Here is a 26,848-nt window from a genome sequence, read left to right on the forward strand (position 1 = left end):
ATGGTGTTATTACACTTTGGATGGTGTATTAACACACCCAGTCACTACAAAGATACAGGCGTCTTTCCTAACTCAGTTGCAGGAGAGGTAACCGCTCAGGGATGTCACCAAGAGGCTAATGGTGACTTTAAAACAGTTAGAGAGATAGGAGGAAACTGAGGATGGATCAACAACATTGTAGTTACTCCACAATACTAACCTAAAAGACAGAGTGAAAAGAAGGAAACCTGTACAGAATAAAACTATAAAATAATAGAGCTACGCACAAGCAAAATCCTAGAGGAAAACCTGGTTCAGTCTGCTTTCCAACAAACAATGGGAGACAAATTCACCTTTCAGCAGGACAATAACCTAAAATACAAGACCATATATACACTGGAATATTGAACATTGTACAATCCAGGTGTGCAAAGGTCATTAAGGAATATTGTGTGGAGATGGGTGAGCGAAAATCTATTTAATGCTTTTTCATTTCAGGCTGTAACAACAAAATGTGGAATAAGTCAAAGAGTATGAACACTTTCTGCAGGCACTAAATCACAATATGACAAAGAAAATGTATACTACCAAGCCTTTCATTGTCTTCATACAAACCAAACATTAAAATCAACTTCAACTCATGGAAAAGTAAATGATGGTGTTCATCTAAAAATACCAGATAGCAGCATTTTGAAGGGGATGTTTACTTCATGCATGATGAGTCCCAGTTCCAGACAGCTGTAGTGCATCTCTAATGGACTGTTTTAATAGGAGTAACACCAGCCAGGGGATTCAGTGATCTTATCTGCATATGGTGTTGATGATGGTGCAGCTGCACACACTTTCAGGACTGTTGAGGCCACGTGCAATGTCTCTTCTGGAAGACATCAGGCATGACATAAACAACCCTTTTCCTGACTGCCGTCTGTCTCACAACTTTCTCACAGAAAAAAAATCTGAGACAGAGGCTTGAGAAACTAACTGTTGTCTTATTAAAGTTATGAGTTACCTGGTCTCATTGGACAGAGCAGACTAGACTAATGAACAGCAGCGGAATAGGGTAAAATAATACTAAATATCTGCACTTACATGTACAACCATGAGAGAACACAGCAGGATGCTAGTTCAATAGCACCCATTCCTGAATTTTTTTTTTCCGTTATCAAAACACTGCCATTTTCTGACCTGCTTTGACATATGTCTTCCGTGCATCAGGATTTGTTATGAAAACAGATTTCCGGTGAATACCATTGATCGAAAAAGTTCTACATCATAAATAGAAAATTAGACTGAAATGTACAATTGAGCAACAATCCACATATCAAAACACCAATGAATGAAACGAAAAAACCTGGAACACATCACTCAATCTGGTCCAAGTAAGAGGAGGCAGAGCTGGTTGTGATTGGAATGGGGGAGATAAACTACCATCACATAGCTGCTGACTGCTGCATTATACAAATCCTTTTGTGCTCTGAGAAAAAAAAAAACATAAGAGGGGAGAGAATGGAAAACATTGTATGACCTCAGACTTTGTAACATGGCAAATGTAGGATAATGCAATCATTTAGCTGAGAATCCAAATTGAGCTTAATGCCAGTCTATACATCACTGTTCACTGTACGGCCGAGCTGGCTGCTCTTTGAACAGGCAGTTTTAAAATCATATGCCATTTTACCTTCCCAAGTCCAAATTATTCCAGCTCCCTAGAGATGTGTGATTTCGGACACACAGTTGGAGCAAATCACTTGCAGACTAGCTGAGCAGTTTATTAATCTGAGGTAAGGGGTGTGGGATTCACCACAACTATAAACAACCTCCCAAACGAACAACTTAAAGGCTCTGGACATAGAACGCATGCTTGGTTCCAGCTCAGACATATCAATGTACTTGTGAGTGATAGCGCAGGCCGGAAACCATGCTGCAAAGTTGTAGGAAAAATGCAACCCCGTAATTGGTAACAGTCTCCACATTTATGTAAGCAAGGTAGGCCTAATTAATACCAGTAAGAGGAAGATCCTCTCCTGAGCTCGCTGACATATTTATTATTGGACGTTCGAGCAGAGCTTTCTGGAGTCCATCAGACCTGTGTCTAAACACACAGCAGCCAGATGGCTCAACAGCAATTACCAGGGGTTATCAAGGAGCATCAACCATGGAGCTCAGACAGACCGACATGAATTCTCCCTCATTTCCCCACTGTGCTCGCCTCAATCCCTTCTCTCCTTCTCCTCATTAAAATTCCTGAATCATACTAAAGTTAAAAGGGGTCTGTATAACAATTAGGGAGGATTGGACTGGAGGTGATGGGAATAGATGTTTGGGAAGAGTTTTTAAATGTTGTTGGCACTCCTTATCAGCATTAGTAAAAAAAAATAATTAAAAGCTGAAAAATGGCATGTCAGTCTGCTGCCATCCCATCATACCCTGCCACTCCGGGAAGTAACATGAGCCAAATGCAAGCCAGATGTATTCCAGCCATTGGGCCCGATTCCATCAAGCTGCAATATTTCACTAGACCGTATATTAATCTTCTAAAGCGTGTCACAGATTTCTCCACTGATAACATCACAGGGTTTAAATGATGGCTGAGTCATAGCTCTCATAAAACCGTGGCGGGGTTAAGAAAACATTCTGCTGGAAAATGTCAGCACACTGCTCCATCGCAATTAACCGCTTCCACCTTTATTTTCAGAGCTCGCAGAACTTAGGGCTATGATGATTTGTTCCCATTTCTAGAATAAGATCAACCAAAATATGGTAAGAACAGAGTTTTATTTTCAATAAAAAACACTGTAGAAAAAGATCACCCCAAAAATAATTTCTTTATGTTTCTCACATGCAGACAGTCATTACTTTGCAGTCTTTTGGAAATGCAACCACCAAGTGAGTCAACAATACCAGACAATACTGTAAGCAGCCTCATCACACAACTGATCTTTTACTCTCTGACAACATGGTGAGATAGCATACCTAATGCTCCCTGCAAGAGGCTAAAACATCCTCACCCAACAGGAGGCCTAAGGTTCTGTGGCAGCTCTGATAAACTGGACAGGATGCTGACTGGGTGACAACTCAGTGAATCATTGATGGTGAACCAAGACCCACACAATTTTTACCTCCCAGGATAGACAAGACAGGGACACCCACTGTGCCTTCAAAACCACCCGATGCCCATGACCCTTTCCATCTCCTCAAGCAGGGCTCTAGTCTTTGAATTGTCAATCCCCTTCCTTCCATAGGTCCTGATGCAGGGCACAGAGACTGTTGTCTCAGAGGTCAGGGGTCACCAGAGTTTCCTTGCTGCGGCCCCCTGGATTAGTCTTCCTCTGAGGAGAGCTGGGCTCCGTCGTCATGAACTTCCCTGTAGGGGCCCAGCGAGCCCCCTTCCACAACATAGCTCCCTGTGCTGAACCTCAGCCCCTCAGACAGCTTCTGGGCTGCCAGCTTGGCCTGCAACTCCTGAGGGAAACACACAATTCAGGAAAGATGCTTACATTGAAAGGGTAATTAACCTGGAAAATGAGCAAGTGCTTAGCAGTAAGCATTAGGCTGCTATGCTATACTATGAATGGAAGTAGCATAGGGAGTGTTCATCATCAGATGAGCAGTGTTTTTGTGGTGATAATGGAATAGGTAGGTAGACGTTGCCTCAACACTTATAACACATTTCATTCCCTCATGTAATCTGTGGGGTAACTGTTACCTTGAGGAGTGAGCATTTTGGTGTTGTTGGACATACCTTAAATGGTGCTCTGTGGTGTGATGTGTCAGACAGACCCAGGGACCACTCACCTGGTGTTTCCTGGTCTGTTCGCGTAGCAGGTCAGCTGACTGCTCCAGTGTCAGCAGCTGGGCAGGGCCGTAGTGGAGCAGTGGGAGCCTGGCCGCAGTGATGTCATCAATGTGCTTCCTGTCTCGCTCCCTCCTGGCCTCAACGGAGAGCACCGGTGATGGTAATAAGCCTCCAGGGGATTGGTTGGGTGACAGAGACCCTGACGGGGAGCCATCAGTGTTGTGGGCAAACCTGCAAACATTACAGGAAGAGTTAATATAAGAGTTAGTAGGTGAGAATATTAGTGCATCTCCATAACTAAAGGCAGCATCACTGAACTATACAGTATTCTCATACTTTCATACAATGTGGACTTACTGATTAGGCTTGTACTTCTGTCTCCTCGTAACCGGGTCCTTCTCAGTCCTCTCCAGGACTTCTATGTAGTGTGGTTTCTTCTGTGGCTGCCTTCCAAGGAAGGGGTTGCCAGTAGCAGGTCTGTTGAATGTGTCTTTAAGGGATCCACTCGAGCCAGTTGAGTGGTCAGACAGAGTGACCCTCTGCAAGGCTTCCGCTAGGTCGCTCTCTTTTGTCCTGTCAGAGTCTGGAGAGACCTCTGCATCATCACCAGCCTGGGCCATATTCATGGTTCCAGCAGCAGATATTTTGGACACACTGTCTTCTTTCAGCGTGTCAACTGTTTTGCTCTCCTGAACATCAGGTGACAGTGGTGAGATGTCCAATTCTTGGACATTTCCAGGAGCTGTGTCCCCAGCTTGTCTCCTATGTTGGGAAGTTCCCGGTTTATTCTGGCTACCACGTGGTCTTTGTGTCAAAGCCTGCTGGTATTTAGACTGCAGCTCTGTCCTGACAGAAGACAGCATATCTTGCTTCCTCTCCTCTTCTTCATTGTGGGCAAGAGCAAGGCATATTCTCTCTGCAAAGTCTGAGATCTTCTTCCCTTTGTCTGGAAGGGTCTGTATAAACCTCCTGTTGATAACATATCGAATCAGTCTGTCAACAAGAGATAGCCAATAATGAACTACTGCTTTCAGCTCAACTTTAAGAAAATGTAGTTGGCAGTGATAGTAAAACAAAGGAATGTCAGGTTCAGGGTAAAAGGCATTTCCCTAGTTCAAGTAACGTCAGCTAGCTAGCCTACAGGTGGATAGTATATACACACAAGCGCCAAAACTGGCACCACTGTCTAGGCAACTGCTGGAAGTTTCTAGAATAATGTAATGTTGTTGTAGAGACTAACCATGAGTTCACTTCTGTCAGATGAATGATATGAAGTTACTTACTTGTTAGATAATAATTTATCTTGGCGTGACAGTAATTCACCAAGTTCTTCTTTGCTCTTGGTTTTGAGATCCCCCACTTGCCCCTGGCGTTCTGATGGAGCTGCCCACGATGACGAGGACATTGTTAGCAAGCTAGTAGCTACTAGTCTAAAACCCGCCCAAATAAGCTTACCGAATAGCTCAAATTACCCTATAAAAACATTACTTAGTTAGTCCATTAGCGTTACACTTAATGGGATTATGTTGTTCAATAAAATATACATTCATATTCAGCTGCCTGTTAGCTAGAACTTGTATTTTGGTAGCTACGTAGCTCGCGCGCTGTCATTGTAACCGGAAGTAGTACGGAAGTATGATACCTTCAATATTGTTCTTCTTTTGCTTTAGGATTTGGTTGGCGGATCGCATCCAACTTTTGGGTGCATACACCGCCACCTACTGTACTGGTGTGTGAGGCCATTCACGGCCTACCTACAGTATTGATGAACGTTTTACGTTTAGCTCACACAATATAATTTAAAAGTATGCATTACGGTGTCGCTAATAGAATAATTGTGGCAAAAACGAATGTAGACATTAATAAATTAATTTCTATAGGTTCCAAAAATATTATGTTAAACGGTGTAGCTATGTAGTGCCAAGATGGAGTCATGGTGGCTTCAACACAGTACCCTCTATAGTCATCTAGTGTATATATAAACAATTGGATGCTACATATAACCTCCCTGAAAGCTTCACAAAATGAACAATTTCAGCCACTGGACTGTGACCATTTTCATGAATGATTATAAAAACACCACAATGTCACATTTCCAAAGTCAAATCAATCAAATGTATTTATAAAGCCCTTCTTAAATCAACTGATGTCACAAAGTTCTGTACAGAAACCCAGCCTAGAACCCCAAACAGCAAGCAATGCAGGTGTAGAAGCACAGTGGCTAGGAAAAACTCCCTAGAAAGGCCAGGGCCTAGGAAGAAACCTAGAGAGGAACCAGGCTATGAGGGGAGGAGTCCTCTTCAGAAGAGGAGTCCTCTTCTGTCTGTGCTGGGTGGAGATTATAACAGAACATGGTCAAGACGACGAGCAGGGTCATATAATAATAATTAATAATAATAATAAAACATACACTGATTTCATTAGTATTCGCTGGATGAGTATCATTCAAGAAAGGCACATCATGCTTATCATAACTTCTCATATACACAGTCCTGGCAGTGTAGACAAATTACTTATACCAGTGGCTCAGGGATGGCAGTCAGTAGAAATACAGTTCTTCAGTTTTGTCAGATATAGTTAAATATTATCCAATAGATAAAAATAAAAAAATTAAACGATTATCATCACAGTTGTGGAGTATCTGTGATGAAGCTGTTAATAAAGGCACAAAGTATATATATTTTACATATTTGTACATAATTTGACTAATAATAAAATAATATTGCATCTAATTTATAGAGAGCAAACAAAAAAATTTAGAAAAAGATACAGTATACATTTAAACCTTCATACATGATAGTGAATTCAGAATTCCATAAACCATACAAGAACATTCACTGTAAACAAAACCAAACATAATTGAATACTTTCAAGTATTATTTACAGAACAGTAGACTATTTACACAATATGCAACATATTCCCTTATACAGTATACTGAATAGCTTTCATAAAAAGTATTTATTCATGTGATTACTCAATGTTAATCTTTGCTGTTATCTCCATAAGTTTCATGAAAGGTGTGTAGATTTTGGATGGGCTTGATCTTGGTCGAGAACAGGATGGGGCTGAAATGTCCGTCTCTGGACTTGAGGCTTTATCTGTGATTGGAACTGAGGCAGGCTCTTCTGTACTGGACTGATCAGGGCTTAGAGGGCCAGACGTAGACAGCGTTGGACTGGTTAGTGTTCCAAAGGATCTTGAGGAGTTGGTTGACAGATACCTGCTGTACTCAGGAGGAGTGTATCTCAGTAAACTAGACTCCAGTCTGCTGGGTGGCGGTAGACCTGATCTGAATGTCCTAGACTGTCCTAGGTATTCTGTAGAAGAGGGGTGGATTGGGGTTTGTCTGGGTTGGTAATGTGCTGCTGGAGGTTGGACATTAGTTTCAATCTCATACCCTTGTATTTCAGGTCTGTGGAAGTAAAATGAGAAAACAGAATAAGAAACTTAAAAGAGAAACCCAACTACAGGAAATGAAGACACGTGTATAGTAGAACCAGTGGTTCATACCTGGGGAGCAGATCACAGCCCACTCCTATCTCTCTGGTTTGCACAACTTCCCTTGGCACACTCTGTACAGACATAAAATACTTCAGCTTGTCTTCTAACTCATTATTCTAGGAGGAAGGAACAAAGTCAGATCATGCAAATGAGGTGGATGTGATGTAATCCAAGTGGACCAGACAGAGACAGAAGGTGTCAAAAGGTGCAACACTGAATTTAGAGGTAGAGTCATGTCAAAGGACAACACACAGATTGACGATCCGAAACGTAGGAGAACGCTGGACATGAATGCATCCATAAAGTTAAAGTTTTGAAAACCACACCAACATTCATAATGTTCGGGAAGTGGACAGTACATAGTGTGGTCGCAGTCCAGTCTTACCTCACACTCCACAATAGCAATTCTGTCCAGAAGCTCTGAGATGAACATGTCCTTCTGTGCCACTTTAGCTCGTAATGATTCAACCTTTACATTTTCAAGATGAAAAAAAGAAACAAACTTTGCATATCAGTATAACATTCATATGTCAGTGTACTCATGTTTCCATTGACAGTGAGACAGAGAGAGAGAGAGAGAGAGAGAGAGAGAGAGAGAGAGAGAGAGAGACATCTTAGTCATTCACCTCCTCTATCATGCCTTTGACCTTCCTCTGCTGACAGAACACCATGTCATTCAGGTGTTTGATTCTCTCACGGAGCTCCCCTGCCTCCTCTTCCAACGTTTGAGAACTGTAATAATTAATTATAGTGTTATCACTTCAGTATATACATTTCAATGGGATGGAACATATAAAATGCCATTTTTGTTTTGGCATTTGTACCTCTTTGCTACAGTTGCATCTGTTTTGTTTGTCACCTCCATCGAGCGTAGACGCTGTTCACATTCCTGCAGTTTCTTCTGAAGATGGCCCTTTTCCTGCAAAAAATACATATTATTATAGTATTCTTGCCCAAAGGACATATTACACCTAAAAACTATAGATATAAAGATAATGTTGCATGCATTATTGCATTATTGGATGCGTTATTCTGGGTCTTACCTGTCCCATACAGTCCAGCAGGCGCTCCACCTCACTGATCCTCTGGTCCCTTTCAGCGATCTTGGCCTCCGCAATCTTAGCATTCTTCTCTGCCTCCTCTAATCGCCTAATATACTCGTCAATTTGGGCCTAGTTGAAAAACATTGATGGTAAACAAAATATATTAAAAGCTTTAAGGCAGAGAACATACAATTTAATCTGGGCTCATTATCATATCAACACTTGGAAGTTAGGCTACTCTACATTTAACAGTACCATAGTGAGTTACTTGTACCACTAGAGGGAGACTCATACCACTTGTATGAGCAGAGTGAAACTGAAACCTTTCATACTGTTGACATCACATGAGGTTGGGGGCACCTTAATTGGAGAGAACGGGATCATGGTAATGGCAGGAGCAGAATCAGTGGAATGGTATCAAACATATGGTTTCCCTTCCATTTGCTCCATTACGGACATAATTATGAGCTGTTCTCCCATCAGCAGCCTCCTGTGGTTTACATATACACTTTTCATTAATATGTAAGATGGTGAAAACATCACCGGCGTTGGTTTTCGCATGATTAACCGATCACCGCCCTTTCTCTTCAGGCAGTGGCTTGTACGAAGTGATATCAGAAGGAGACTCAGCAGTACCTGTAGCTTCTCTATCTCCTCTCTGTGTTTCCTCTGCTCCTCCTGAAGTCTCTCCTCATACTGTCTCTGTAGCCTCGCTGTCACCTCCTGCACTGCATGGCTGTTGGCCTCCTGAGACGACTCCACCTGGACAACACAAGCACACATCTATCAGTCAATTTCAAACAACACTGTGACGATTCAAAGACCTGCTAAAGAACATTCATGTAGAAATGTCTGTTGATTCTGTATTTTTCTAGTGAGTCCGGCATGAATGTTAATAGTTCAAATCTGGAGGACTGGTTCTTTGAGCTTCAACTATCTGTCAATGACATGTCATTCATCATCACATAGAATTGAAGTTGAGTGTTCAGTGGTCAGAGCGGACAAAGCAGGTCAGAGAAGGCCAATCAGTCAAAGGATCAGGGGAGTCACAATCGAACATTGAATGAAACAACCAGAACATGAAGTGTGTGAAAACAAGCAGAGCATTCTGAGACTGAAGTAGAGAGGTAAATTAAAAGAACGTAAGTGTAAGTAAGCCACAGAGAGATATCAATCATACAATGCAGGGATGGTCAACTTTGATGGGGGTGTGGCCACAAAAAATCTGAACTCATTATAAGGGGCCGAAGTACCCACATGTGCGTACAACGCCTCCTACCACATTGCAAGCAAAACATTTTAGCAGCCCCCCTCTTGACAGTGGAGAGAACATTTTTACATTTTAGAGTTAATTTCATGCAATTCTACACATTTTGCAATGGTGCGTACAGAAAAAGTTGCAATTTTAAAGTAATTATTCACAATTCTTTACTGCAATTCTTCACATTTTGCCATAGGGTGAAGAGATTTAGCAATTTTACAACTAATTTAGTGCAATTCTACAAATTTTTCCATAGAATGCCAAGGGCTCCTTATAGACCCAATGCTCCCGAGTGGCACAGCGGTCTAAGGCACTGCATCACAGACCCTGGTTCAATCCTGGGCTGTATCACAACTGGTCGTGATTGGGAGTCCCATAGGGCGGAGTCGTCTGGGACGCGCTCACCAGACAAGCACACGCACTGTCGTGGATGCAAGGTCCGATCCCACTTCTGACAGCAATGTAATGAAACAGCAGGGAGCAGGTCTCGAACCTTTGACCTTCTAGCCTGTAGTCTAGCGCGCTATCGACTATACCGCAAAAATGGAGAATTAAAAATAGGTCTTGCCCCTGGTTCAGTCCAGAGCTATCAGAGTCATACACAACAGAGATGCTGCCTGGGCCAAAACTATATCCACAGACTTGGCCCAGACTGGCAGTCTGTCAGGGGATTGAGAAATTGTGTGTAAAACTAGAAAAAAAAAAGAAAAAAAAAGCCAAAGGTGATTATTATGTTAATACCCTATCTGAATGCACAGGGAACACAGCTACATTTTGGAAAGCTGATAAGTCCCCCAATAAATTCATTTAGATTCTGGCCCTATTACAGACCAAATTGATATCATTAATGCATTTAATCACCATTTTATATCTGCAGGCTTTATATTTAAATGTATTTCAAAACCAGCCCTAAAAGAGTAGTTTAGATGTTGATGGGGAAAATCTATTGAATGATACAGAAAATGCTGGTCAGAAGTTTTCTTTTCAGAAATTCACTGATAAAGAAGTCCTGGATGCTAATGTAACGGATGTGAAATAGCTAGCTAGTTAGCGGTGGTGTGCGCTAAATAGCGTTTCAATCGGTGACGTCACTTGCTCTGAGACCTTGAAGTAGTTGTTCCCCTTGCTCAGCGATGGGTAACGATGCTTCGTGGGTGATTGTTGTTGATGTGTGCAGAGGGTCCCTGGTTCGCGCCCGGGTATGGGCGAGGGGACGGTTTAAAGTTAGACAGAAATCCACAGTGGGTAATCATTTGGAGCCTGGTCTGCTTAAGTGTGCATCTCCTTTTATTGTAGCCCACATTTTTTATTTAACATTGTTACCAGGAACTATTCCAAAAGCATGGAAATCTGCATATGTGCTGCCACTCCATTACGGTGGGGATTCAAAACTACCTTGTTTAGCTAAGGTTGTTGAATACTTGGTTAATGTACAACCTCGTTCCTTTTTATCTGATAATTTTATTTTTAATATAAACCAATCAGGGTCTAGGTCTACTGCCACAGAAGCCACGCTAGTTGTTAATGATCTTGTCAATGTCTTGGATGCTGTGCTGCCTTGTTTATGGACCTGTCAAAGCATTCGACACTGTTGGTCATTCTGTTTTGCGGAAGAAATGATCAAGAATAGGCCTGGGATATACAGCCTGTTTATGGTTTCAGAATTATCTTAGCGACAGAACTCAGGTCAGCTTGACAGAGGGGGTTCATTCTGAATTTCTTGAGATTCAAAAAGGTGTTCCTCAGGGTTTGAGGGTTTGACATTATTGTTCACCTTGTATATTAATGACACACTGTTAATACTTGTAACATTCATCTCTATGCAGATGACACAGTTCTGTATTCCTGTGCCAACTCGGTGCAGCAGGCCATTCATGAACTTCAGCATGGCAATGATTCATTTCAGAAATCACTTACAGATCTTAAATTCGTGTTGAATACAAGTAAAACCAAGCTCATGCTGTTCTCTAGGTCACAGAATGTTGACCCCGAGGACCTGCATATTTGCGCTACAAATGGAGCCCAAATTGAGGTTGTTTCTCAATATAAGTACCTGGGTGTCTGGATTGATGTTGTCCTTCGTAACGCATATAGAAAATCTGACTAAGAAGCTAAGATCCAAGATGGTTTTTTTATACTGAAATAAATCATGCCTCAGTATTGAAAATAGGCAAAAGATTGTTCAAACAACACTTCTCCCCGTATTGGATGTTGGTGATATTGTGCATGCAGCAACCTCTGTTTTAAAACCCTTGGACACAGTCTATCATTCCGCATTACCTTTTATCACAGGGGACAATTTTAGGACTCATCATTGTAGTCTGTATAAAAATGTGGGATGGACCTCTCTGTCTGTAAGAAGAGAGCTGCATACTCGTATTTATTTACAAAGCAATATTACAGAAACTCCCTTCATATGTAACTTTATTCATTAAGTTAAGAATCATAAGTTACCAAACCCATTCTCAGGAATGGATAACAGTAGAGATTTCTTCAGTCTCCACAGATTTGGTCAAATCTGCATTTAGTTTTTTTGCCCCTAATTTGTGGAACAGTCTGCAGAGTTCACTGCAGTTACATGTGCTGGTGCCACTCAGGCAGTTGAAATTATTGATTGAGGACCTCTATGTAGTTCAATGGGATTGCTTTTATTAAATATGTTTATTTTGTTATGGTGTGCTGAATTATATTATTTTATACACATATATGTGTATGTTTTATTGTTGTATTTTTATTGTAATGTATACAGGGCTCTCTTGTAAAATAGACTTTTAATCTCAATATGACTTTTTTTTAAATTAAGCAATAAGGCACAAGGGGGTTTGGTATATGGCCAATATACCAAGGTTAAAGGCTGTTCTTGCGCACGATGCAACACGGAGTGCCTGGACACAGCCCTTAGCCGTGGTACATTGGCCAAATACCACAAACCTCCGAGGTGCCTTATTGCTATTATAAACTGGTTACCAATGTAATTAGAGCAGTAAAAATAAATGTTTTGTCATACCCGTGGTATATGGTCTGATATACCACTGCTGTCAGCCAATCACCATTCAGGGCTCGAACCATCCAGTTAATAAGTACATTTATATATACAAATACACCCAGTGTATTTACACAAATGAAGCCCATATCATTTTCTTTATTTTAGCACACATAAGAAACTGATACCATTAGAAAATGTATATATAACTGCAAATTTGACCAATTTAATACCTGAATTCCCACCAAAATCCCTGAACATTCATTAATTGTCAATTTTTTAAATGTATTTTTTATTTAACTAGGCAAGTAAGTTAAGAACACATTCTTATTTACAATGATGGCCTACCCCGGCCAAACCCGGACGACGCTGGACCAATTGTGCGCTACCCTATGGGACTCCAAGTCACGGCCAGATGAGATACAGCCTGGAATCAAACCAGGGACTGTAGCGATGCCTCCTGCACTGAGATGCAGTGCATTAGACCGCTGTGTCACTCGGGAGCCAAATAGTGTGTTCCCTGACCGGGAATCGAACCCAGGCTGTGGGAGCACCGAATCCTAACCACTAGACTAGACTAGACTATCCATCAAATTGATAAAACAATTTAAAACGTTTTGAGTATTTTCATCCGGTGTCCAACTTTTGCATTTATTGGAATTGTTTTTATAACCTTTTAACAATTGTGATGACCATTGCTACTTCATGGCACTTGTTCAGGGTGAGGATGGTGTATCCTGTGATCACTAATGACTAGAGTAAACTGTGCCCCATAAACAAAAAGCAAACGCTTACCAGGCCTGTGCCACTGTGTGGTGCTGGTGTGCTGTGTTTACATTAGTACTCTACCTTCAGTTTGAGTGTGTGGTTCTCAGCCTGGGCAAGTTCCAGCTGCTTCTCCCTCTCCTTCAGCCTCTCCTCAGCCTGCTGAAAGGAGCTTCTCAGGCTCTTCATCTCATCCCTGGAGTCCACACGATTGTGACAGCTCTCTAGTAGAGATTTCTGCAAAAGGAAGCTAGTTCTTTAATTCCTCATACCAACCATGGGCATTATTGCATGCAGCAATCATGAGCAGAAAGATTGACTCATACACTGAAACTAAGATGAACAGTTTCGAGCTACTTTATAAAACAAACATGTATAATGAACCAGACAGGATATCCTTAAGTATAGTGCTGCACATCTCTGTTTAAGAGGATTAAGACTTTCCATGGGGGGGTTATGAGACATCCCACTGGGCAAAAACTGGTTCAAACAATGTTGTTTCCACGTGATTTCAACCCCAAAATTCTATGTGATGATGTTGAATCAAAGTGGAAAACTGATTGGATTTGCAAAAAGCCATCAACGTACTGGAATTTCATCTTCTTTTCACCCAACTTTTAACTTAAATCCAATCACAGGGTGACATTTTTGGTTGATTTCACATTGAATTCACAAATGTAAATCAAAACTAGACATTGAACTGACGTCTGTGCCCAGTGGGATGGCCGTGACGAGACAGTGACAGGCCTGTTTGACAGTGTTGTTGATCTTGTACCTGGAGGTCGATGTTGGCAGATATGAGGGAGCTGTTCATCTGGTCAAAGCTGTCCATGGCTGCAGTCCGAACCCTCACCTCTTTCTCCAGAGTCTTCCTCTGGGAGTTGGCAGTCTGGAGAGACACACGTGGCACACCCAATTCTCAGATTTTGTATCCATTTTGTGCTTATAAGAAGCTGTTAGCTGTCTTATTAGTCATGTGTGACTTTGTGTATTGTCTTACCCTGATGTCTTGTGATAGTTTCTGCATCGAATGTTGCATTCCTCCAAACTGGCCGTACATCCGCTCTCTGACCTTCTCTAGGGAATCTCGCACCTGTGCAGCACAGAGATAACACACGATTGAAGTAATCCATCCTTATTGCTTAATTAGCAAATCTATAATATTGTCCATGTTACAGAATCCTGGTGTTGGATACCCTGCAGGCCTGTCAGGTGTACTGTACTGTAGGCCTCTGCTGTTTACACTCCTTAACTTGGATCAGCTTCATTGTTATCTTCTCCATCTCCACTCACCTCCTTGATGTAACTCATCTCATCCTTCAGGTGATTGACAGACCACTCGCACGCCATCACTTCCTGCTGTCTATCCGAGCCTGTCCCCTGCAACACACCGTACACCTTGGGCCCGTGCTGCCGCTGCAGCGACGTCTCTAGCTCCCCATTGGTCGCTGCACTGAGGTGCTGAGGGAGACAGGATCAACCCGGTCAGGTTTCTATCTAGGCAGACTTTCTACCAGCCTGTAGATGTGTGTGTTCGCCTCTATGTGAGTGTTTGTGCGTTTGCATATGTGCGCATGCCCAGCTATTTCGAGCATTGCTGCTGAGCACTTGAATCTGGAGGTTGGGAAGCAGGGATGGAAACAGGGTGTAGTGAGGGTGTCATATTTCTGCAACCCAGTACATGAGCTCCTGCTGTCTCCCTGCTATTGTTCCTCTCCAACAGAGCTCTTAAGGAGCACAGGTGCACACTGACACAGGTCCTTTGTAGCTCAGCAGTATCAGGAAGTGGCTTTAGCACCTTTGTTATCTTACAGTAACATACAGTATGAGAGGAATCCACTGGGTGACACAGATACAGAATCTTATCAGTCTCACAATGAATACGTCTTACTGTGTGAAGAAGCAATATGTTTCCATTGTTATGACCAGACAGGCAGCCAGCCCACATTTGAGTCTGTTATCTACCCTACATTATTCAACAATAGAGGAGCCAAAACAATGGCCCGCCCTACTATGCCACAGACTCCAGTATAAACGATGGAAGGTGAATCTGTTTGCCTTTGACGATAAATTTGGGACACTCAAATTAGTATGATATGTTACGTTTGGTATGGTTACATAAGTCAGATGGTTACTTAAGGCAAACACAAAAGTATTGTGGGTGGGCGGATAATGCAAATGTCGAGCAATCCAAAGAATCTCATTACGGATCACTTTAGCATTTTAGCTAATTCGCAACCTTTCAACTACTTACTACTTTTTAGCTACTTTGCAACTACTAGCATGTTGGCTAACCCTTCCCTTTAGCCCTTTTAGCTAACCCTTCCACTAACCCTAACCTTAACCTTAACCTTAACCCTTTCAGCTAATCCTTCCTATAACCCTAACCTTAACCCTTTAACCTAACTCCTACACTTAACCCTAACCCCAACCCTAACTCCAGCCTACCTAACATTAGCTAGCTAGGTAACGTTAGCCACCTAGCTAGAATTCATAACTTATCATACATTTAGTAAATTCCTAACATATTGTAGGTTTTGAAAATTCATAACATATAATATGAATTGTAATTTGAAGTGGGTGATGGATATCCCCAAATTAATACATACCATACGAAACATAACATATCATACAAAAATTGAGAGACTCGAATTCACGTACAGAATAATACGAAATGCTCTGAGACCAGGTTGTGCACATAGGTCCATATGACCTCTGTTTCTACCAGAGGCAGAGGGTTGTACCCAATACTACACATCGACAACATTTGTTTAACATACACAGAAATCAATACTTAGAATTATCTGAGGATAGGTTATATCAAGGATAATACAAAAGGTTCTAAATGTTCTTGTTTATATACAGTGCATAGTTTGCATATTTGTGTTTAACACGCCAATAGCAGAGTTGACCACAAATTCAGGAAGTCACTTCCCATATTCTCACCATAACATTCTGTAACTTTCCCTTTCAAAAGCCTCTATGTAGGAAACCATGATAGCTTTTTATGTTGTGGTTGTGGTAGTTTACCTGTACAGGTGACTCACTGCCAGCTGGCCTCTCTCTCTGGATGAGTGTGTTCTTCTTCTTCCATGTTCCGTTGACAACCTTCTCCTCTTGCTGAGAAGACAAACAGAAACAAACAAACTGTGTGTTCACAATGTATGGAGATATTTCACAACCCTGTAACCTGATTATCACTGAATGCTTGTAATATTTTGTTTGCAAACGATATGGTTCAATGTACTCAATGCATTCCCCTCTTTCAGATAATGATATGGGCTAAAGGGTAGATTATTAAATGCATGGATCATGTACCTGTTCTCATCAAACTGTTGATGACAGATTACCATCTTTGTTGAAAATAGTCTACTGTAGTTTTGATCACTGGGAACAGTCATTATACTCATTTTATAGACCACATCTTAGTCATAACCCATACATTTATTTTTTAAAGAATGGTTTGGACTACCGCAATGCTTTGTGGGGAAAGAGCTAGGAGAAGCCTAGTTTCTGGACACTCCATGATGACAGACATCAACAACACGGGATGGTAATTGATATACAGTACCAATCAAAAGTTTGGACATGCTTATTCATTCAAGGGCTTTTCTTAATTTTTTACAATTTTCTACATTGTAAAATAATAGTGAAGACATCAAAACTATGAAATAACACATATGGGATCATGTAGTAACCAAAAAAGTGTTAAACAATATTTTTTTGATTTTCAAAGTAGCCACCCTTTGCCTTGATGACAGCTTTGCACACTCTTGGCATTCTCTCAACCAGCTTCATGAGGAATATTTTTCAAAGAGTCTTGAAGGAGTTCCCACATATGCTGAGCACTTGTTGGCTACTTTTCCTTCACTCTGCGGTCCAACTCATCCCAAACCATCTCAATTGGTTTGAGGTCGGGTGATTGTGAAGGACAGGTCATCTGATGCAGCACTCCATCACTCTCCTTCCTGGTCAAATAGCCTTTACACAGCCTGGAGGTGTGTTTGGGGTCATTGTCCTGTTGAAAAACAAATGATAGTCCCACTAAGCGCAAACCAGATGGGATGGCATATCGCTGCAGAATGCTGTGGTAGCCATGCTGGTTAAGTGAGCATTGAATTGTAAATAAATCACTGTCAGTGTCACCAGCAAAGCAGCTCCACACCATCACACCTCCTCCTCCATGCTTCATGGTGGGAACCACACATGCAGGGATCACCTGTGCACCTACTCTGCGTCTCACAAAAAAACTATGGTTGGAACCCAAAATCTCAAATTTGGACTCATCAGACCGAAGGACAGATTTCCACCGGTCTAATGTCCATTGCTCATGTTTCTTGGCCCAAGCAAGTCTCTTCCTCTTATTGGTGTCCTTTAGTAATCATTTCTTTGCAGCAATTCAACCATGAAGGCTTGATTCACACAGTCTCCTCTGAACAGTTGATGTTGAGATGTGTCTGTTACTTAAATTCTGTGAAGCATTTATTTGGGTTGCAATCTGAGGTTCAGTTAACTCTAATGAACTTATCATCTGCAGCAGTGGTAATTCTGTGTCTTTATTTCCTTTCGCGGTCCTCATGAAAGACAGTTTCATCAAAGTGCTTGATTGTTTTTGCGACTGCACTTGAAGAAACTTTCAGTTCTTGAAATGTTCCAGATTGACTGACCTTCATGTCTTAAAGTAATGACAGACTTTAGTTTCTCTTTGCTTTTTTGATCTGTTCTTGACATAATATGGACTTGGTATTTTACCAAATAGAGCTGTCTTCTGTATACCACCCCTACATTGTCACAACACAATTGATTGGCTCAAATGCATTAAGAAGGAAAGAAATTCCACAAATGAACTTTTAAGAAGGCACGCCTGTTAATTGAAATGCAGGTGACTACCTCATGAAGCTGGTTGAGAGAATGCTAAGAGTGTGCAAAGCTGTCATCAAGGCAAAGGTTGGCTACTTTGAAGAATCTCAAATATAAAATATATTTTGATTTGTTTAACACTTTTTTGGTTACTACATGTGTTATTATGTGTTATGTGTTATTACAATGTAGAAAATAGTACAAATAAAGAAAAACCCTGGAATTAGTAGGTGTGCCCAAATGTTTTACTGGTACTGTATAAAAAAGCTATTCTTTCTAAGAGAAAATAGGAGCTTCCATACTAAATAAATATTAGCTCAGAGGAACTTCAGCCAAAACATCTACTCTGCAGCCCATCAAGCCAGAGAGAGAATGTGTCCTTCGCCCATCCAGCAGAGATAAGAGATGGGGAACAATGACGCCACTGTTGTTTCATGGCCTCCTGAGCTCGACGTTGCTTCACATTTCCACACCAGATAATCCACAGAGAGAGCAGGCTGACGAGAAATTATGAGGCGCTCCAAATAGGCAATGTGAATTCCAACAGATGGGAGAGAAGAATGGCCGGCATTATGTTTTATGGCCAGTACTGTACACACCCTCTGAAAGAACTCAATATGTCAGCCTCTATTTATTGCATTTTAAATATTACAATATAGGTGTTTCAGCATGTTTGCAGAGGGAGCATTTATTCCAGTTTTGTCCTGGATTCTTTGAAGCTGTAGCTGCAACAGACACAGATTTTTCTTCTTCTATCCAGTCAGATAAGGGGCTGTGAAAACAGTTTTAATGTCCTGCCAAAGGAATTTGACCCTTACTGAACTGGCAGTGTTATGTATTAATGGAAAACCAGATGAGAGAGGCCTAGTCTGAAGAACTCAAAATTGAAAGCAATGGGCAATATTTTCTTCTACACTCTTAGCAAGAAAAGGGTTCCAAAAGGGTTCTTCGGCTGTCCCCACAGGATGAACCCTTTTTGGTTCCAGGTAGAACTCTTGGGAACTCTCACCCTCTGTGGAAAAGGTTTTACATGGGACCCAAAAGGGTTCTACCTGGAACCAAAAGGATTCTACCTGGAACCAAAAAGGATTCTTCAAAGGGTTCTCCTACTGGGACAGCCGAATAATAATTTTACGTTCTAGATAGCACCTTGTACTATTCACTACTTTAATTGACATAACGCTATATAAGCTTGGCTGTGTATCAAAATGAAAGAGTCCACTGTGCTATATACCTCTGTAATTCTGCTTTGTGCCCTGAGCTTTATTTCCTTTCCTTAGGACATGTACAGTTGAAGTCGTTTTTCAACCACTCCACAAATTTCTTGTTAACAAACTATAGTTCTGGCAAGTCGATTAGAAAATTTACTTTGTCGTTTTTCCAACAATTGTTTACAGACAGATTATTTCACTTATAATTCACTGTATCGCAATTCCAGTGGGTCAGAAGTTTACATACACTAAGTTGACTGTGCCTTTAAACATCCAGAAAATTATGTCATGGCTTTAGAAGCTTCTGATAGGCTAATTGACATAATTTTAGTCAATTGGAGGTGTACCTGTGGATGTATTTCAAGGTCTGCCTTCAAATTCAGTGCCTCTTTGCTTGACATCATGGGAAAATCAAAAGAAATCAGCCAAGACCTCAGAAAAAATTGTAGACCTCCACAAGTCTGGTTCATCCTTGGGGAGCAATTTCCAAACGCCTGAAGGTACCACGTTCATCTGTACAAACAATAGTGCGCAAGTATAAACACCATGGGACCCCGCAGTCCTCATACCGCTCAGGAAGGAGACACGTTCTGTTTCCTAGAGATGAACATACTTTGATGCGAAAAGTGCAAATCAATCCCAGCAAAGGACCTTGTGAAGATGCTGGAGGAAGCCGGTACAAAAGTATCTATATCCACAGTAAAACGAGTCCTATATCGACATAACCTAAAGGCCGCTCAGCAAGGAAGAAGCCACTGCTTCTAAACCGCCGTAAAAAAGCCAAACTACGGTTTGCAACTGCACATGGGGACAAAGATCGTACGTTTTAGAGAAATGTCCTCTGGTCTGATGAAACAAAAATAGAACTGTTTGGCCATAATGACCATTGATATGTTTGGAGGAACAATTGGATACCACGAAATTGGGGAGAAAAAGGGGTAAAATTTTTTTATAATAATAAAAAGATATGTTTGGAAGAAAAAAGGGGATGCTTGCAAGCCGAAGAACACCATCCCAACCTTGAAGCATGGGGGTTGCAGCATCATGTTGTGGGGGTGGTTTGCTGCAGGAGGGACTGGTGCACTTCACAAAATAGATGGCATCATGAGGCAGGAAAATTATGTGGCTATATTGAAGCAACATCTCAAGACATCAGTCAGGAAGTTAAAGCTTGGTTGCAAATGCATCTTCCAAATGGACAATGACCCCAAGCATAATTCCAAAGTTGTGGCAAAATGGCTTAAGGACAACAAAGTCAAGGTATTGGAGTGACCATCACAAAGCCCTGACCTCAATCCTATAGAAAATGTGTGGGCAGAACTGAAAAAGCGTGAGCGAGCAAGGAGGCCTACAAACCTGACTCTGTTACACTAGCTCTGTCAGGAGGAATGGGCCAAAATTCACCCAACTTATTGTGGGAAGCTTGTGGAAGGCTACCCAAAACATTTGACCCAAGTTAAACAATTTAAAGCCAATGCTAAGCCAATGTTAACTTCTGACCCACTGGGAATGTGATGAAAGAAATAAAAGCTGAAATAAATCATACTCTCTACTATTGTTCTGATATTTCACATTCTTAAAATAAAGTGGTGATCCTAACTGACCTAAGACAGGGAATTTTTACTAGGATTAAATGTCAGGAAATGTATTTGGCTAAGGTGTATGTAAACTTCAGACTTCAACTGTATGTGGAACTTCCTGGAGTCCATGTCATGTAGAATTAAAAAGATTTGCTAATGTAACCCATTTGATTAAAATGCCTTAACTTCAAAAACACCATCCTTTGACTCAAGCCCATTGTGGCAGTGGGGGTCTTACATTGCAGGCGTATAAACTTTCAGTCTAGCACTTCTGTGCCACAGTTCCAGGCAGTTCACATGGAGCAGATGCATTACACCACATCCAGGTCAGAGTCACTGATAAGCCTGTCTCACACGGAGTGTCGGGTTACAGGACACGCCCTTTTTGATTTCATGGTAGATCACCACTTTCGTCATTGTCCTTTTCCAAAACATGATATCTCCGACTTAAATGTAAGATGTTTCCTCCCTCCTTCACTTAACTATCTTATCATATGTGTTTTCTTTCTTCGTCTTCTCCATCTCTTTGCGACACCACAGTCTTTTTGTCTCCTGCTACCCAGGTTTCACTTCCAAATGACTAACAAACCAAGAATATGTGCACAATATGGGAGTGTTCCCTATTGTTACCTATATTTTCAATTCCTCTGAAGATAACATCTATATACAGCGAGTTCAACCATCAAATAATCTAGTGTCAAGGACAGCCCACAGACTTTTACGATAGTCGCTCTCCATGTTTGATGCTGACCTTTATTTTCAGATGTAGGTTGTAGTGACATCATCTGCTTATTGTTTGATTCACTCAAAGTACTGTACTGATGAATACTGAATTGGCATTATTGAATGAAACCCTGACAACAAGGGAAGAGTTATGTCAGCTGCCTTCAACATGCCTGCTAAGTCAATAGATAAAGGGAAGCTAGAGGGGATGTGGTTGAAGGGGGGGGGCACTTTGATCATCCTTCTCTCCTCCTTTCCCACTGTGCGTCCTTACATACTAATCCTCTGTTTATGTTCTATCTGTAAGGTCTCTGAAGTTAATGGGCTGGAATAATTATTAATGTAATGTGCGATATGTCCTGGCCGCTCCAGAGCACTGCTCTTGTTAGTGCTGGGTGGCTCGTTAAGTGGGCCTAGCTTCAGCACAGACTGATACCACATTGCAGTCTGAAGCGCACAGCTGGCCATGGCAGAGTGGCACGGCCCTCATACGACTGGCACAGATGTGAAGTATCATCAGCAGGGCTCTGAGTATTTCCAGACCACATAACTAAACCAGGAAAAACTCTGGGTCCTAATTAACTAGGGCCCAAAGTTGTTCTTCTCTGTGCTGCTCATTGTTCAACCCTGACCTGGCTGTCGTCTTTCATCAGTAGTAATGCTGTAAACATGCACAGCTTTCTGAAGGGAAACACCATCAGATTACACCATTAATCACGCTGCTATCAGCTGAACTGTGATGGCAAAGGGGTGGGGCAGGTTAGAGAAACAGTGTACAAGGTACAAAGAACAGCATGGACCTATCTCTCTGCTTTCTGTCACTATCTCAGTCTCTGTGGAGGAGCGACCGAATCATTCTTCGCCTAACCTCAATGTGATTCTAAGCAGAACACTGTGTGCTATCAAACACTTACATTACAAACTAGCTGATGTAACTTTGCCAGACCACAGCTTCTCAACACAAACAGAGCAAAACGGCGAACCACCTCTGGCAAACAACATGCCTGCCTTTATTATGACGTAGGCTACCCATGTGTACTAAGTAGGTACCATGTAATGAAAAAGAGTTCCGTGATTGTTTAGTGATTGTTTATTGGCTAAACATTTGTATAAGACGACCAACAAAATGTTACAGTATGATGTTATCATGTGTCGTGTACATTATATATGATATACGGCATCTGAAAACAGACAACAGTATGCGGTTCTGTGTAATCCTGTTGTCAGCTAGGCTTGTGCATACTGAAGAGAGTTCTACTGTAGATGAAAATGGACACGCAGCTCCTAACTTTGTGCAGCGTACTGTGAAAATCAGACACAGCTGTGTATGTGTCATGTATACTCCCTCTCCGGCCTCTAGGTCATCAGGCTGCTGATTATCCAGCACACATGTCACCATCGTCTTGCGCACCTGCGCCTCATGACACTCACCTGGACTCCATCACCTCCTTGATTATCTTCTCTATATCGGTCACTCCCTTTTCCTCAGGTGTTATTGACTCTGTTTTCATGTCTGTGCGTTGTCAAAAAACACTCACTCCCTGAACTTGCTTCCCGACTCTCAATGCACTCGTTACAGTATGTACTGTACACACCCCTGTGTGGATACAATTGCATAACCAACAGCCCAGATAATGTAACAGCAGTAAATCTCAGTGGTTCCACCTTTTCCTCGTCTCTATTGTGTAAACAGTTTTTTTTACCTTTATTTAACTAGGCAAGTCAGTTAAGAACAAATTCTTATTTTCAATGACGGCCTAGGAACAGTGGGTTAACTGCCTTGTTCAGGGGCAGAACAATAGATTTTTAACTTGTCAACTCGGGGATTCAATCTTGCAACCTTCCAGTTACTAGGCCAACACTCTAACCACTAGGCTACCTGCCGCCCCGAATGCTACAGTCCATGGAATGTTTCTAGAACTGAATCAAAGCTGGTTCCTACTTCACAATTCTCACCTGACTTGAGTGTGTTTGAGGGATAGAGAGGGCTGTGAATAAGAAAGGGAGAGAGGCAGAGCATACAGACTACAGGTTGAGGAAGCAAAGATTAAGGGAGGAGAGAGAGAGAAAAGATAAATCCAGGCTCCATAGGGTGGTGAAGATGAAGACGTGTGAGGCTGACTGGGTGTGTGAGGCTGACTGGGTGTGTGAGGCTGACTGGGTGTGTGAGGCTGACTGGGTGTGTGAGGCTGACTGGGTGTGCATTTTGAGACTCACTGTGCCTGAGGTTGGTTTCTTGGTCTCATTCTGTCCATTGTCTCCTGTATGAAGAGTTAGTCTGAGTCGCCGGATCCTCCTCTGGGACAATCAAAAACAGATAGAAACACACAGACATAAAAATAAAATGTCAATGTCACTCAGTTCAAGCTCATGCATCAGTAATCAATGTCATAGTTGGATGAAAATTAAAATGTGTTGTGTTACCCAGTGTCACTCTTTATGACATAAAAATGGATTGGTTCATATATAATGTGATCTAGCATGTGAGACACAACATTTGTGTTGTGATGAGCCTGATTGTTGTGTTACAATAAGCAGTGGAATGTTTCTGATGGGGTCCAAATACAACAGGTCACCATCAGTATTTATAATTATAGACTGTGACACCACAAACAAAAATGATGCAAATGTAACTGCAATGAGGTAACTGCATCAATATGCCTTGTACCACTTCAAGCTAGCACTATCTTGTTTACAAGTTCAACACATCCCTTTAAAACCAAGGTGCCCTAGGAGCTGATTAACATACTGTAATTGCTAAAGCAATCTCTTGGTTGAGAGTGAAACATGACGCTGTAATCATCATAAGGATTAATCCAACTCCATGTTGGCTTTTATGTTGGCTATAAATCCTTTGGTGTCACTTCATTAGCTGTGAGCATCGCTTTTATTGGCAGTTTAAAGATGCTGTCTGCTTTGCGCTCTGGGCTGATCAAATAAACATGACAGCCCTGCCTCCCAGATACTCGGCTCTCATTACAAGCTCAAACAGATACACGTATCCCTGAGCCACATGAAAAATTCCAACATACCGGCAACACTCAAAAAGTGAGAATGATTAGTTGTGATGTAGACATGCTACGAAAACTAGCCTTGAACAGCCAGACGTGAGGAAAACAGATTGAGAGAGAGAAAAGCGAACGGGGAATGGGGGGAGCGGAGACAAAAGCAAACAAACACCAGATAGTCTACAAACACACTGACTTACACAAACCAACACGCCATGCTACTCATCTGACAGGTGAATGAGTGATGTTTGGGTTCTATCCTGGGACAGAGTGGCCCCCTGGGGCTCCTTACCTCACTGGGCTGCTCTGGACTGTCCTCGGTGGTGGTGACCGAACCTGGTGAGCTGTAGCGTAGCATGTCTCCCCTGGCCTCTGTCCACTCCCCTGTTATCTCTTTTCCTCTCTCTCTTCCTCTCACTCTCTTTCTGGACTACTGTACAAACTCACACAGCCCCCAGCTCCAGCCACTGGGAGAGAGACTAGAGAGTGAATGAACAAGAGGGGAGGGGAAAGAAAGATCCACTCTGACAAGTTTCTCTCTTCAGTGTTATGTAGAATTCATTTTCCAGTTGATGAACAAGGCCTGGTATTCCTGTTGAGTGCCAGTCAGTCAGTCAGTCAGTCAGGGGCTAGACTACAGACCAGCTCCACACGATCCCTACTGTTCTGCTACTGTATAGACCTATGACACTGTCCCAGCCCAGACTGTAGACAGCACCTGACTCCACCTGGCTGACTGCCTCTCTCTCTCTCTCTCTCTCTTTCCCTGAGCCTCCCATCAGACCTGTCGGGCCACATTTCACCCACTCTCTTGCTCTGCGCCTCCCACCTGGGTTGGGCTGTCACAGGGTGGGCCCTCACAATCATGGACAGGTGGAGCTCTATGGCACATAGCCCCGTTTACAAAGCCCCGTTTACACCATGCCCAAACCTGTGGGTTTTGTGATCTGATCAATATGATCAAATCACTATCTGATCAAAGTTGGTCAGATCTACACATGGTTTTAAAATGTGTCTCTTATCCGTCCAATGTGTCCACATTGTGATCAGATTTCTTGGGGCCTCCCTGTATGCAAAACACTCAAAGTACTGTAATATATTTAAATTCAAAATATGCCGTTCTGTTCTTCAGAAGAAAAAAAATGTAAATTTTTTTTGTTGAAGACCTGCCCTTAACAAATTAATAATTAATTAATGATCTTTGTTGTGGTGTATTGAATTGTGGTGTATAAGTGGTTTTTCATTTGTACTTATTGTATGCAGTTACATTAAATTGTTTTATTTTAAATACATTTTCTTTCATATTTTAATGTTACCTAAGACCTTTATAAACACAACCAATGATTATTTTTGCAATAGCATATATGAAATGTATTTATTAGACTGTCAGAATGTTCACATCCAAAAGACTCATCACTTGCTCGAAGGGGGGTCCCTCGAGGCCAGGCCCTTTCTAGTGTTAAATGGTTTGACCATCCAGATCTGTTTACACTTGACTGATATCCAGATACAATGGGTCCCTGACTACCTCCAGAGGCGGTATTCAGATCACAATGCGTTCTTTAATCGTCTACACCTGTCTTAAAAATGTGTGCACAATCAGAATGTGGACAAGATCAGGAAAAAGGATGCATGTTAGCACAAGGTGTAAACTGGGCTAGAGAGACACATTATATTCTCTCTCATGGCAGGTCATTACTGTAGGTAGCCAGGCTAGGCAGGACTGCCTCTGGTTCTGTAGCAGTATTGAGTGTCTGCAGTATAGACATTGAATGGTTTGTGGGTAATTATGTGTGAGTTGAATTACAGTAAGGTTGTATCGAAACCTGAATATAAACAAACAGATCTGTTTGCTTATAATCAGGTTTCGATAGTGTTTTATTAAGGCTTGGGGTGAAATGTGTTGATGATATGGTAGGCTGCTCATTTAAAATGTGACAGGGGTTATTTGATCATTATGGGAGGAGGTTTTGACAAAGAGGGGTTGCTGATCCTTCCAGAGTTTGCAGTAAATGTGAAAATACAGATAAATATACTACTGTACCTTCCTTGAGAAAAATGCATGAAGTATTTCTCTATGTCACAATGGGGGATCACATTCCTGGCATTGATATGGTCACAACTCTATGTCCTCCCT

The 26,848-nt window shown here is 41.7% G+C and overlaps 1 protein-coding gene across 1 annotated transcript; it reads right to left on the reverse strand.

Moving 5' to 3' along the window:
• Positions 1-2,785: 2,785 nt before the first annotated feature.
• Positions 2,786-25,467, reverse strand: LOC109887888 (uncharacterized). The gene is made up of 19 exons (XM_020479154.2): positions 25,004-25,467; positions 23,921-24,001; positions 16,360-16,449; positions 14,623-14,790; positions 14,330-14,422; positions 14,105-14,218; positions 13,414-13,566; positions 8,957-9,082; positions 8,321-8,449; positions 8,102-8,196; positions 7,904-8,009; positions 7,663-7,746; positions 7,287-7,393; positions 6,751-7,188; positions 5,592-5,598; positions 5,059-5,237; positions 4,133-4,768; positions 3,775-4,006; positions 2,786-3,441 (listed from the first exon to the last, which is right to left on the reverse strand). The coding sequence occupies exons 1-19, from the start codon at positions 25,067-25,069 to the stop codon at positions 3,298-3,300; spliced, it is 3,048 nt and encodes a 1,015-aa protein (XP_020334743.2). The 5' UTR covers positions 25,070-25,467; the 3' UTR covers positions 2,786-3,297.
• Positions 25,468-26,848: the final 1,381 nt, after the last annotated feature.

The sequence above is a fragment of the Oncorhynchus kisutch genome, linkage group LG3, assembly GCF_002021735.2.
Source record: "Oncorhynchus kisutch isolate 150728-3 linkage group LG3, Okis_V2, whole genome shotgun sequence".
NCBI classification, from domain to species: Eukaryota; Metazoa; Chordata; class Actinopteri; order Salmoniformes; family Salmonidae; genus Oncorhynchus; species Oncorhynchus kisutch.